This window comes from Akebia trifoliata, chromosome 1, assembly GCF_017979445.1.
Source record: "Akebia trifoliata isolate Shusen 1 chromosome 1, ASM1797944v1, whole genome shotgun sequence".
Taxonomy (NCBI): Eukaryota; Viridiplantae; Streptophyta; class Magnoliopsida; order Ranunculales; family Lardizabalaceae; genus Akebia; species Akebia trifoliata.
The window spans coordinates 23,122,277-23,135,406 of NC_141375.1; the positions used below are offsets into that span (position 1 = coordinate 23,122,277).

A 13,130-nucleotide genomic window follows, 5' to 3' on the forward strand; every position below is an offset into this window, starting at 1 on the left:
GATTGTTTATATTTTGTATCATTATACAAGAAGAATTTTGTTTTTTTTAGATTATGAAGGGTATAATAGTCATTTGACAATAATAATTTCTCTTCTCTTCTCCTATGAATCCTAATCAAGCAGGAGAAACTTGATTTTTTCTCTTCTCTTCTCTTTCAATCGAAACAAGGTGAAGGGAAACTTTCTTTCCCTTCCCTTCCCTTAATGAGTTTCTCTTCCCTCCCCTTCCCTCAATCCAAATACAACGTTAATTTCTCTTGTTTTGATTGTTAAGTGGGGGTGAGAAGAGAAAATGAAAAAAATGAGTTTTCTTTCTTTTCAAAATCGGAGAGATTTGGAGAAAAAGAGAGAGACCCTTTTAAAATATTTGATAATTCCAACTCTACCCTTAGTTCTCTTTTAAAACATTTTAAGATTTTTAAATTATCCCAATTTCTCTCATGTCAATCCAAACATGGTGGAGAGAGACGGAGTTTCTCTCCACTTCTCTCAATCCAAACAAAGTGTAAGGGAAATTCCAAGTCTAAAATCCAATGAAAGAGTGCTAACTAGCTTAGTTGGTAAAGTATTTGAGAGATCATACAAGACTTGGGTTCAAATCCGATTAGCATCGAATTATTTAACTCATTAAAAATATGTTTACCAATTATCTTTTCTCATTTTGTTCACGAACGATTCCAAGATTAGCTACTCATCTGGAAGGATGTTTGAAACCACGTGCAGGCCTGAATTTCAACTGTATGATCAAACCAGAGTTGGGCACTTGGGCCGATATTTTAAAGTTTAGTGAAATTAATGCCTAGTCCAGGCCCATTGACATCCTCTATTTATCTTATGCCACTTACGGTTTAGGCGGGAAACACTCATTCCCGCGCATTTCTGATTTTCTTCCCGCCAAACGACAGTTGTAGATGTTAGACTGAGCAGAGCTGTGTAAAGTATTCCATTTTCGACCTTCGATTTGATCTTCAGAACCAGAGTGGCGAAGAAGAAAGAAGAAAATAATGGATGCTTTTGGTGGGTTTTTCGTAGACGAGAAGGCCGTTCGTGTGGAGAACATCTTCTTAGAGTTCCTCAAGAGGTGATCTCTCTCACTCTCACTCTCTCTCTCCATGTGGGATTGTTTTTTGCCCGATTCTTGTAAATTTGAACCATTTTTTTCTTCTTTAGTTTCAAGCTAGATCAGAACTCAACGGAACCGTTCTACGAATCAGAGATCGAAGCCATGAAATCTAAGGAATCAACGACAATGTTTATCGATTTCTCTCACGTAATGCGCTTCAACGATGTTCTTCAAAAGGCCATTTCAGAGGAGTACTTGAGGTAAGATCATGAGCACCCAAACCCTAATCCCCTTTGTTTTTAAATAAAGTGGAAAAAAACGATATTTTATTCGTAGGTTTGAGCCGTTCTTGAAGAACGCCTGCAAGAGATTCGTAATGGAGCAGAAACCAACTTTCATTGCTGATGATAACCCGAACAAAGACATTAACGTTGCCTTCTACAACATCCCTCTATTAAAGAGGTAAAATTTTCCTAAATTTAGGGTTTTGAATCTTGATCACCTAAAAGGATTTTTTTTCTAGGGTTCTTATTCTTCCCCCCTTTCAATTGCAGAGTGAGGGATTTGACGACAGCGGAGATCGGGAAATTAGTTTCAGTGACAGGGGTTGTTACTCGGACCAGCGAGGTTCGACCAGAGCTTCTTCAAGGAACTTTCAAGTGCTTGGATTGTGGGAGCCTTATAAAGAATGTAGATCAGCAATTTAAATACACAGAGGTGCCTTTTTTTTGGGCTAATTTGAATTGGACTGTAGGTTCTTCTTGATTTTAATTCTCCATTTCAACAATATTGGTTGTTTTGCTTTGCAGCCGATAATTTGCGTGAATGCTACATGTTCTAATCGGGCAAGATGGGCGTTGATTAGGCAAGAAAGCAAATTTGCAGATTGGCAGAGAGTAAGAATGCAGGAGACCTCAAAAGAGATACCCCCGGGTTCCCTTCCACGATCATTGGACATTATCCTCCGCCATGAGATTGTTGAGCATGCCAGGGCTGGTGACACGTAAAGATCCTAGTTTAAGTCTTTTTATTTATCTGTTTTCCTGATTATTTTTGGAGTTGGAGAGAAAGATTACATTTTGAAATTGAATTATTTTATTCTTCCACAGGGTCATTTTCACCGGTACTGTGGTCGTGATACCAGATATACTAGCGCTGGCCTCACCTGGGGAGAGAGCCGTTTGCAAGCGAGAAGCCTCTCATCGTCAGAATTCTACTGGTGGTCAGGAAGGTGTAAGGGGTCTCCGGGCATTAGGAGTGAGAGATCTCTCCTATCGGCTTGCCTTCATTGCCAATTCGGTGCAGGTTTGTGCCTGGTGGTTTAGTGGACATCCCTTTGGTGCTGCTCTTCGCTTGTAATATTTAAAAAAAATGTTTTATCTTCAGGTGTCTGATGGTAGAAGAGATAACGATATTAGAAATAGAAAGAAGGATGCAGATGAAGATGATAACCAGCAATTTACGGTGAGATAGAATCCCTTTATTTTGTTGTATGATTCATGTCGAATTTTTTTTCCCTTGAAAACATTGTATAATTTTCCATTTTCCACTAACTGGAAGGTGGTGTTGAGTTTACTCACATTTTTGTTGATCGAATTAATTTAACTGTTCATTTTTTACTGAATAATTTGGTCCTACATAGAATTCCTTCATTTTGTAGGTATTATGTTCACAATATGTTTATACCTTGAAAACATCATATAATTTGCAATCTGTTGTGTGCAAGCATGACAAGAGAACAAAGCAAAGATTAAACGGACACACAAAGAACACAATGTTTACATGGTTTGGCAAATTGCCTACATCCACAGGGGAGAGGGAGAAAAAATCTACTATCAATGATAGAAATTACACACTGTCTGTCCTCTACAACTCTCTCAGCCGCAAGGAAGCTCACAGAACAAAAAGAACATAAAAAACCCTGAGCCTGAATATATATATACCAAAAACTATCGCATCAGGGGCACTGTTCCCGAACCCCTGCATGGTATCCCTTCGGGCCAAGTCCACTCTGCTTTGGAAAAGGCCCCCTTTGATACTGTTTTGCCTCTTGAAACCCAAGCCTAATAAGAATACTAAACTTTTCACACAAAATCATCAAAGCGGTGGGTGGGGTTGAGTTTACTCACATTTTCTTTTTGTCAAATTAACTTCTGCATGTGTCATGCTCTGTAATTTTCTCTGGCAGGCAGAAGAGATAGATGAAATACAGAGGATGAGGAACACCCCGGATTTCTTCAATAAGCTTGTCGATAGCTTTGGCCCTACTGTTTTCGGTCACCAAGAAATCAAGCGAGCTATCCTGCTTATGCTGTTAGGCGGTGTCCACAAGGTCACTCATGAAGGCATCAATCTGAGAGGGGACATCAATGTCTGTATTGTTGGAGACCCCAGCTGTGCAAAGTCTCAGTTTCTCAAGTATGAGATAACACATTCTTTTTCATGTATTTATTTATTTGTTTTAATTTTAAATCTTCTTACAAAGTAAGTCATCTGTTTTGCAGGTATACCACTAGTCTAGTATCACGGTCTGTCTACACATCTGGAAAATCCTCTTCTGCTGCAGGTTTGACAGCAACTGTGGCCAAAGAACCAGAAACTGGGGAGTTCTGTATTGAGGTAGCATGCTGTTTATATTACCTTCAGATGCTTTCAATCCCTTTTAGATTTCGCTTAGTATAAATTATTAATGGGCTGGACTATTTGCACCCACCTTTTTTGCTTGTCTCACCCACTTAAACACCATTTTCTAAATTAATCGCCACACCCACTTAAAAAAAGCTAATTTTGTTTGGTAGTCTAACTTTTTGTTCAGTAGGATCCTAGCAAATCCACCTGAAAGGACTATGTAGCCTAATTAATTTTTTTTAATCACCACACCCACATAAAAAATCTAATTTTTTGTTCAGTAGCATTACTTTTTGTTTGGTAGGATCCTATTGAAAATTTTCATGCCACTCAGTAGGGTCCTACTGAATCCACTTGAAAGGACTCGGGAGGAGCCTACCGATTTGTACACTGTGGGAACCTACTAAATCTAGGTTGTCGAATTCGGTACTGACCTACCAAATAAAGCTTAATTTGATTATTTTTTTCGCTACCAAGATTTTCGAACAACCCATAGATAGGAGTTGAGGTTTCCACGATCATTTCTAACCTACCTTGCAACCTCTAAGGGCATTGATTCTTGTACCATGAAATCCTTGTTGAAACTTCCGTAGATGCAAGAAGATGGGTGAGACACAGTAAAAAGGTGGGTGCAAATAGCCGCCCCATTATTAATCTTCCATTTTAAATGGAGATCATACAAATTCAAGATCAACGATAGAAAATTTTTCTTGTAGCAGTCATTCTTGATAATTGAACTGTAATATAAAATAAAGTCAGGATCACAGGCTTAATGCCAGATATTGGACTGGAAACACAAACACTTCTCCCTTCTGGGGACTCCTTTCCTCTTGCTCCCCATTTGTTGTGGGTTTCCTCATTCCTGTTTTATGGTTAGTGGTGATCCTTCTTTTTTTTATGCATCATTTTTCAGGCTGGTGCGCTAATGCTTGCTGATAATGGTGTATGTTGTATTGATGAGTTTGATAAAATGGACATCAGAGACCAGGTGATCTTTCTTCTTCTTCCTTCTTTTTAAGGTTCTTCCTCACAGCGTTTGCATCTTAAGCAAGTTGCGATGTTGAAGCTCTAATATTCTATAAATTCTCTCTCAAGGTTGCTATTCATGAAGCCATGGAACAACAGACCATAAGTATAACAAAAGCGGGAATTCAAGCGACACTGAATGCTCGGACATCAATTTTAGCTGCTGCCAACCCTACTGGCGGGCGCTATGACAAGTCAAAACCCCTCAAGGTCAGAGGGCTCTAGGAAAAAGAATTTTAATCTGTGAAACTGATTAATTATACACGTCTTCTGGGTTTTAAAACATGTAAAAATAATCCCGATATCTTCTTTTCAGTACAATGTAGCCCTCCCTCCTGCTATCCTTTCAAGGTTTGATTTGGTGTATGTTATGATCGACGAACCAGACGATCAAACGGACTACCACATTGCTCACCACATTGTGAGAGTTCATCAGAAGCATGAAGATGCGCTTGCTCCTGCATTCACCACTGCACAACTGAAGCGTTATATTGCATATGCCAAAACTTTGAAACCAAAGGTATGTTCTTTTAGTCTTCAAATGGGAAGCTTCTTCCGAGGAATTTGGAGTCTTTATCTGCTCTTGTCCTTTATCCCAATTTTTAACATAAGATAATTCACACAGCTAAGCACGGAAGCTAGGAAATTGCTTGTGGATTCCTATGTTGTCCTTCGTAGAGGTGATACAACTCCTGGGAGTAGAGTTGCTTATCGAATGACAGTTAGGCAGCTTGAGGCATTGATCAGGTTGTCAGAGGCCATTGCTCGAAGTCATTTGGAACTTCTGGTCTGTTCTGGTTTTGAAGCTTTATCTCTTTATTTTTAAATGTTATCTTTAAAGTAGAGACTTATGTGCTAATTAATTACAGGTGCAACCACGCCATGTCCGTCTGGCAGTAAGACTACTGAAAACATCTATTATCAGGCAAGAAGTTGTTTAACACATTCAATAGTTTTTCTTTCAACTTTCCTGTAGTTTATAATGGGTTTTGTCTATCACTATGCAGCGTTGAGTCGAGTGAGATTGATTTGTCTGATTTTCAAGAAGTTGGTAGTGGTGGTGGTGGTGTCGATGATGGTATTGGTGGAAATAGAGGTTCTGATCAAGGTGATGCTCAGCCAAATACTGATGCCACCGAGCCAGCTTCTGGAAATCCAGGTGCAACTCTTACACCAATATATGCGACATACGACTGTCCACTTAAATTTTTTCTTTGGTGGTAGAATGCACCCAAAATAATCTGATGATCATACAGAAAATGGAGAAGGGTCTGGGAGTCGCCAAGGGAGGAAATTAGTTATAAGTGATGAATATTTTCAAAGGGTAACTCAAGCTCTTGTTATGTGTCTTAGACAGCACGAAAAAACCGTACTGCCAGATGGTATACCACGTGCACCCTTTATTATCCATTATCTCGATTAATGGTATTAATAGTCTTCATTTTTTGAGTGAAAATCAATCACTTACGAATTATTTGCTGGGACAGGGTTGGCAGGTATGAGGCAAAGGGATTTGATTCAGTGGTATGTCAGTCAGCAGAATGAGAAATCGGCATACAGTTCGATGGAAGAGGCTGCAAAGGAGGTCGAAAAAATCAAAGCTATTATAGAGGTAATACAAACTAAAACTTTTAGAAGAAACTGCCATTTACTGTTAAAGAGTGCAAATGATACAAATCTTGCTACTTGGATATGCCATCTAATGAATACTATGCAATGCCAGAGTTTGATACGAAGGGAAGGCCATTTAATAGTTATAGACGATGGAAGTTCAGCAGCAGCCGAGGGTGAAGACGAATTATCACCCAGAGATAGAAGAATTTTAGCTGTAGCTCCAAACTATGTTATCGATTGATTTAACATTATAAACATTATGTCTGTTCGGCTCATGTTAACAGTGGGGAAAATAATCATTCATCCATGGCTCGTGTAAGCTTTTATGTAACTTGCGGCTATCTGTGCTCACGCATTCTAAAAAAATCAATGTACTTACATCTGGCACTGATGTGCAGCAGTAGAAGTTATGTTGCTATTGGTTTGCAGTCTACTTGGTTTTGCCTATTGGTTTCGAAGAAAACAATCTACTTGATTCATGTTTTTCCTTATTTTTCTTTTCTTTTGTTTTTTCCCCCCATAACTTGAATTTTTCATTGTTAACTTTAAGTTTTCTTAACGGCATGGAGGGGAAGGAGAGTAGGTCAGATTCAACTCAAGAGCCATGTCAAGGACTCAGTTTCATTTATTGTGCTTCACTCCCCTTCACTAAAACCTCCTATTTGTATACGGTTGGTGAAAGAATGAGACTTACTTCACTGTAGGAAAAAAAATTACAATAATTATAATAAGAAAAGAAATAAAGAGGTAAAAATTTAACAACCAACCATCATTCAAGGACTTACCACCAAGGCCAGGGTAGGGTTGTCAATGGATGGGTTTGGGCCGGACTTGACTGAGCGGCCCAAATCCAGCACTAAGGAGGTGGGCTTTACCCTGGACCAGTGTTAAACGGTCTTAGGTCGGATTGATTTTTGGTTTTTAATAAAAGTATAAATTCATGAACTTAGAGAGCTGTTTAGAACATAGGATGCTACTTTTCATCAAAATATAGGTTCAAACCTGAATATGTTTTATAGTAGTGGGCCGGGCCATACATTATTAGGCTCTAGTCTGGTACGGATTTAATGGGCTGGAAAGTTTAAACTGAACCCTACCTTGGGGCCCCTTAAACCTTTGTCTTTGCTTTGCCTGGTTAGTGGGCCAAGTGACCGCCCAAACTAATGCCTTGGTCTAAGGGTATCAGCGGTTGAATACTTCTATTTTGTGACTTGTGCAAAATACAAGAAATCAATTTTTTGGGCTTCAAAACTGTTTCATCCAAGCCATCGGTAGATTTGGGTGAGACTAATCCCACGGTCACACGCACCTCCCCCTCAGAAAGTCCTATGTGCAACTGGTTGGGTCAAACAGACCCCCTGGAGGGTGGCACCAAGGAATTCATAGCTTCGTCCGGTTTCAAGCACTTGACCTACCCTTCCTGAGGAGCTTATCAAGGCTCAACTTGCCACTAGGCCAACCCCTTGGGGTTAGATGTTTTAGGATATAATGAAGCCTAAGTCTGTTATTGTTACTGGAGTATGAGTGATCTGATTACAACAGATACCCTATAATAGTAATTGAGAAAATGTTTTTCATAAATCAAAACCTGCCTTCTTTTAATGTGTATTTTTTACCCATTTGAGATTCTATATTTATAGATCACCATGCACCCTTTGCGTGCCTTCTGCTTGTATGGTTTGAACTTTGAACTAATGCAACCCTTCAAGAATATCACCCAAACACTAAATAACTAGTTGAATCATGTCCATTCACATACGATTGCACAACGTTGTGTTGGTTCAATCCCAACCCTTGTTAGAAATTTGGCATTTTATTCGTTAATTTTTGTTTTTTTTAATAAAAATATTATTCTTCCGAATACTTGAATGATTAAAATTTTTCATGTTTTTTAATGAGAAAATGAATTTTGTGAGAAAACAATTTTTTTATTATAATGTTTGGCAAAAAGAAAATGACATTAACCTAAGTTATTAATGAAACTCCAGTCTCCTCCATCTGTTGGACTTCTCAATAACTCCATCATCTCTGCAAAGAATTATAGAAGTAATAATTTTATTTGAATATTGTATATATTGTATTGAATTTTTTGATTAATAATAAAATCATTCTAAAATGGTGGTAAAAGTTCCAAGCAAACTTTTACATTGTAAAGTTTTGTATTACTAGTAATTTGAAACAAATCTAAGGGTTTTAAGTTGGAGATTGATTTTTGATAATTTTTTAATAGGTCGTCTTCTCGTTTTTGTAATTTAGATTCAAATGATCGAGAGTGACCTGCATTGACACTCTCAAGAAAATCGTGATGTACAAAATTTTGTAGTGATTTGTGGAGTACAGAGCAACCAAGCCTCATATAACACTGTACAATAATTTGAAAAAAGTTCAACCAAACACTCAAAGATATATATAAACAAAAGCATTAGATGCCATTTTACTTTGGCCTTAACTAGATAATAATATTAACAAAAGAAAAATGGATGCCAATTCACCTTAGTTTATACTAAATAAATATAATTAACAATCATCCTATTTTATTATTTTAGTGGTTCATTCATTCCCTTTGAGAGTCTCTCTTGTTTCATTCTTTGTACTTGAATCTTTCTTGCATTATATATAGAGTCGTGTTAGAGTGACCTCAGTGGGAAACACACGGGAGACACCTTGACGTGGTGGCGCACATTAATCTTATATATATACAATGTCGACATACTCATAAAAATGCTCATTTCTAATAATGGATTGAAGGAGGTTTAGATCTTTCTTTCTTGTCTTAAGGGAGATCAATTTACTGAAGTTGAGGTATGTAAAGTCATTAATCTATACTTATGTTTTGTTACTTCCGTTTAGATCGATTTTTCGCATTGTTGTAGACGAAAAATAGAAGATATTTTACACAGACGGATAAAAGTCTTTAAAAAGTAATTGAATATGATTTTTATTTACGTAGCAAATTGTTAACATTAAAATATATATAAAAAAATCTTGGATTAAACATGGATTTCTTCAGAGCTAGGTCAAAGACAAAAGCAATTGATTTAGGATTAATTTAAATGAATAGTGATCATTCAACGTTAGGATAATTGGGAGTGCACCACTATGCTTTTGGAGAAATTTTTAAGATACACCCCCACAAATTTTCGAATCAATGACCTGACCTACCTCCCGTGACTTCAATTTTTCACAAGAGACTAACAAAAAGAATCCAAAATGTTCTCATCTTGAAATTCTTGCCAAATATTAGAGGAAAAATTGTAATATCGTGCACACGATACAACATACCAATATAGTTATACATCAAATTGATACTCTAATACCAAAAACCATTAGCTATTTTTATTAATAGATAAATATAGCCAATCTCGTTCTTTGCCTCTAGCGAAAATACCTTGATTTTTCATTTCAAAGGTCAATTATCTTCAACCTCAAAATCATATCTAATTATTGAAGAAGATAAATCTTGAGGTTGAAGAAGATAAAATTTCTTCCCTCTACTCCTAGAGGTTGAAGAGCATGAGGGATTTTTGGGAGAAATTCAGTTGTGAACTCGAAAATAAAAATGTAAAATATAGAAAGTGCTAAAATATTTTCTTGATATTCTTCCAAAGGATTTCTCCAAATGTTTTTTTTTCTCAAACCTAACTCATTATTTACAATCTACTTGAAAATAAGATATGAAATTGATGCTAACCTAATTAATCATATCATCAATTGAATTTATCTATTGAAGATAAAATTCTAATTAACCAAACACAACTAAATCCGATTAGATTATCTATTGAAGATAAAATTTAATAATTACTTAAAACTAAATTAGACTTGTAACATTCCGCCACCCTTTGAAGAAACATTATCCTAACGATTAAATTTTGAAAATTCATGTTGGATCTTCAAATCTTTCTTCTAGACATGTTATTTTTATAATTTCATGTGAATGCAATGAAATCCCCCCTCATCCTTTAGCAAAAAGAGTATTCTCATCATCCCTCAGCTCATAACATTCAGCCCAAGAAATTGCTATGATACAACTTATTACGAATCTAAAAATTGTATTATAAAAATAAAATTTTAATATATTTTGTTTCTCTGATGAATTCGAGGGGGCAAAACCTTCAAAGGGTTTTTTCCCAAATACTTATTCATAGAAATGTAAATCCCTAAATACTTATACATAACCTACTTCTCAAAGATAAGAGAAGAAAGTGAAGCTAATGAATCACATCCTCAATCAAATTTATTAGAATCCTACTAAAATGCAATAAAATCCTATTAGATTATATGTTGAATATTAAATATAATAATGACTAAATTGTTAAATATCAAAAATAAGAATTACTAAATGTATTTTAATTACTAAATAGGATTCACAAAAAAGTCAAGTATTTTGGCATGAAGTTGAAGAAGATTGTTTTGGTCATTTTTGTTAATCTCGCGTGGGCATAGTTAGCCATTCGTTGTGCGACAAAAAATTCTTATGGGATTAATTAGAGTACGATTTGAAATATACATTTAGTATTGCATTCAAAGATTCGGCAACAAATTTGAAAAACGGTAAAAATACAATACAAGAATGGTTCAGGTATAATTTGGCTTTGATACTCTAAAAAACTTTCAAAAAATCGTGTGTATGCATATTAAATTTTTTTATAGTACTCAAAAACTCTCCTATCTTTTTAAGATTTATTATTTTTATATCTTATTTTTCAAAATCACCATCAGTACCCTTCATCTTTGAATGGGGATAATATGATATGTACAAATGCACCAAGGAAATTACGATGTTTTATACCAAATGAACAAGAAGACCACATTCTTTCATCTTTACGATTTAGTTATGACTTCCTACAAGGTGCATGTATCAAGTTATGCTTCTTGTTTTGTTGTCTATTCCCTGAGTACAAAAAGCATTGGTTGGAAGCATCTATTTCGGAATGGTGTTGGGGAAGGTTTCTTGAAGATGGATGGAATTTTGGAAGATGAAGATGTTCTATTAAAAGTACATGTTTTTGTCGATAGACTAAAGAATTGTGGCTTGTTGTTGGATGGTTTTAACAACAAGAAATTTCAACGGATGATGAGCATGGATTTCTTGTAAAGTGGCCGGAGTGCGAAATTAAGCATGGAAGAATATAAGAGGATTTCATTGATGGATAATAAAATTAAGATAATCCTTACATAGCCAAAGTGTTTCAATCTCCACACCCTCCCAGGATTAAATTGTATAAAATCTTAAAAGGAAACTTCTTCAAAGATCTCGTCGTTAGGTGGGATATGATTTGTAATTTAGATGATGTCTAAATCGGTATAGCAGGATCCATGAGTTGCCAAATTGAAAATGCGATTCAGCAATTTGAAGCTATTGGATCTCACGTGTACAAAAGTGAAAAATCTTAATTTTTTTTATTTGCATGTTCAAAATATTTGAAAAATCATTGAAAATGACTTGTTCTTCTTTCTTAATCTTTTATGATCAAATGAAGTCTTTGAAACTCGATTGAGATGTCAAAAATTCAAATTTTAGATGAAAACGATGAGTTCAAATGGTTAAAACATTCAATCGTGAGAAATGTGGGAGATGAGATCCAAGCACCAATATCTTGCCAAGCAAGCGTTGATAATTTTTGGATTATTTAGAAAGAAGTCCCTCCACGAGGATCTTTTAAGTAATTTTCCCATTAATGTTATTGGGAACCTGAAGAGTCTTCTAGAGAAACTATCAACCACTGTCTTTATTTCTTATTCTTTTTTTTTTTTTAATTTTGACTATCCCCTTTCATTTTTCATAATTTTTTGTGATACCCTATATTTTCAAACGACTAACACATCTTGGACGGTTGTCTTCCATGAAAGACTAACAGAAATGACCATAATAGTGTTATCTTCGTGGCATAAGTTGGTGATGAGGATATTTATTAATTCATTCTATTTGTCTTTCAAAAAAGATCAACGTCAGTAACTCTGCCCTCGATTCTCTTCTCTCCATGTGTGTGAGCTGCATCGAGTTTATTATTTTTTAGTAATATTCTTTCACGAATATAAATAAAGTTATTATTTTAAAAAAATGATTATATATTTTTATTAGTTTCTTATGTGATGTTGCAGTAACTTGGGGCTAAGGAATCTGCTCTTTCTATGGTCTCAAGTTCAAATCCCACTACCCATAAAAAACCTTGGTGGCCATGCACTGCTCCACGTAGTAGGGTATAGCCTGAGTGCGGGGCGTAGGGACTAGTCTGGTACGTGCAAACTGGCCCGAATACCCTTCGTTATCAAAAAAAAAAAAAAAAAAAAAGTTTAACCGGGAAAGTTGCAGTTTTTCTTTATGATTTCTTATGTAATGTCAATTGCGTTTATAGTTTTTTATGTAATGGCAATTGTCTTTTTTCTTTCAGATTTGATCTTCGCAACTTGACCAATCATTGAGATATGCATGATTTGACTTGGTCAAATCTAATAAACTCTATCATATACTGTAGGATTCTTACATATTCATATATATTCTGAAAGAATAATGATGAATGCACTCGGCTGGGTAGCCGGCTGATGTGGCAAGGGCACAGGACTGCACATCTTTTTCTTGTGTATCTAGATGAAAAAGATCTATAGTTTGTGTCTCGTGTACCCCAACATGGTATCAAAACTGCTTGTCGAAAATCCCATTTTAGCTCACTAAACTGATATGCAAGATCATTGATATTTATTTGAAAAGTGACAATCTCACAAGTTTGCTACTTTTTAGTGAGATTATCACTCTATAAGCCAATGAGATTGATTTTTTTCAAATAAACTTTTGTCGAAA

At 35.8% G+C, this 13,130-nt stretch overlaps 1 protein-coding gene across 1 annotated transcript; it reads left to right on the forward strand.

Annotated features, from left to right (window-relative positions):
* Positions 1–880: 880 nt before the first annotated feature.
* MCM6 (minichromosome maintenance (MCM2/3/5) family protein) lies at positions 881–6,747 on the forward strand. Its single transcript, XM_086443783.1, has 18 exons — positions 881–1,081; positions 1,171–1,323; positions 1,400–1,525; positions 1,618–1,780; positions 1,873–2,066; positions 2,173–2,368; positions 2,450–2,527; positions 3,252–3,481; positions 3,568–3,682; positions 4,605–4,679; positions 4,787–4,927; positions 5,034–5,237; positions 5,343–5,504; positions 5,587–5,642; positions 5,725–5,876; positions 5,974–6,099; positions 6,205–6,329; positions 6,441–6,747. The coding sequence occupies exons 1-18, from the start codon at positions 1,005–1,007 to the stop codon at positions 6,570–6,572; spliced, it is 2,505 nt and encodes an 834-aa protein (XP_086299909.1). The 5' UTR covers positions 881–1,004; the 3' UTR covers positions 6,573–6,747.
* The last annotated feature ends 6,383 nt before the right edge of the window (positions 6,748–13,130 follow it).

Excerpts from the sequence above, each read along its gene's own strand:
- MCM6 (XM_086443783.1), top strand. The coding sequence starts at position 1,005 with ATGGATGCTTTTGGTGGGTTTTTCGTAGACGAGAAGGCCGTTCGTGTG. Across the intron at positions 4,680-4,786 it reads AAATGGACATCAGAGACCAG|GTTGCTATTCATGAAGCCAT; the intron begins GTGATCTTTCTT and ends TTCTCTCTCAAG. Across the intron at positions 6,330-6,440 it reads AAATCAAAGCTATTATAGAG|AGTTTGATACGAAGGGAAGG; the intron begins GTAATACAAACT and ends ATGCAATGCCAG.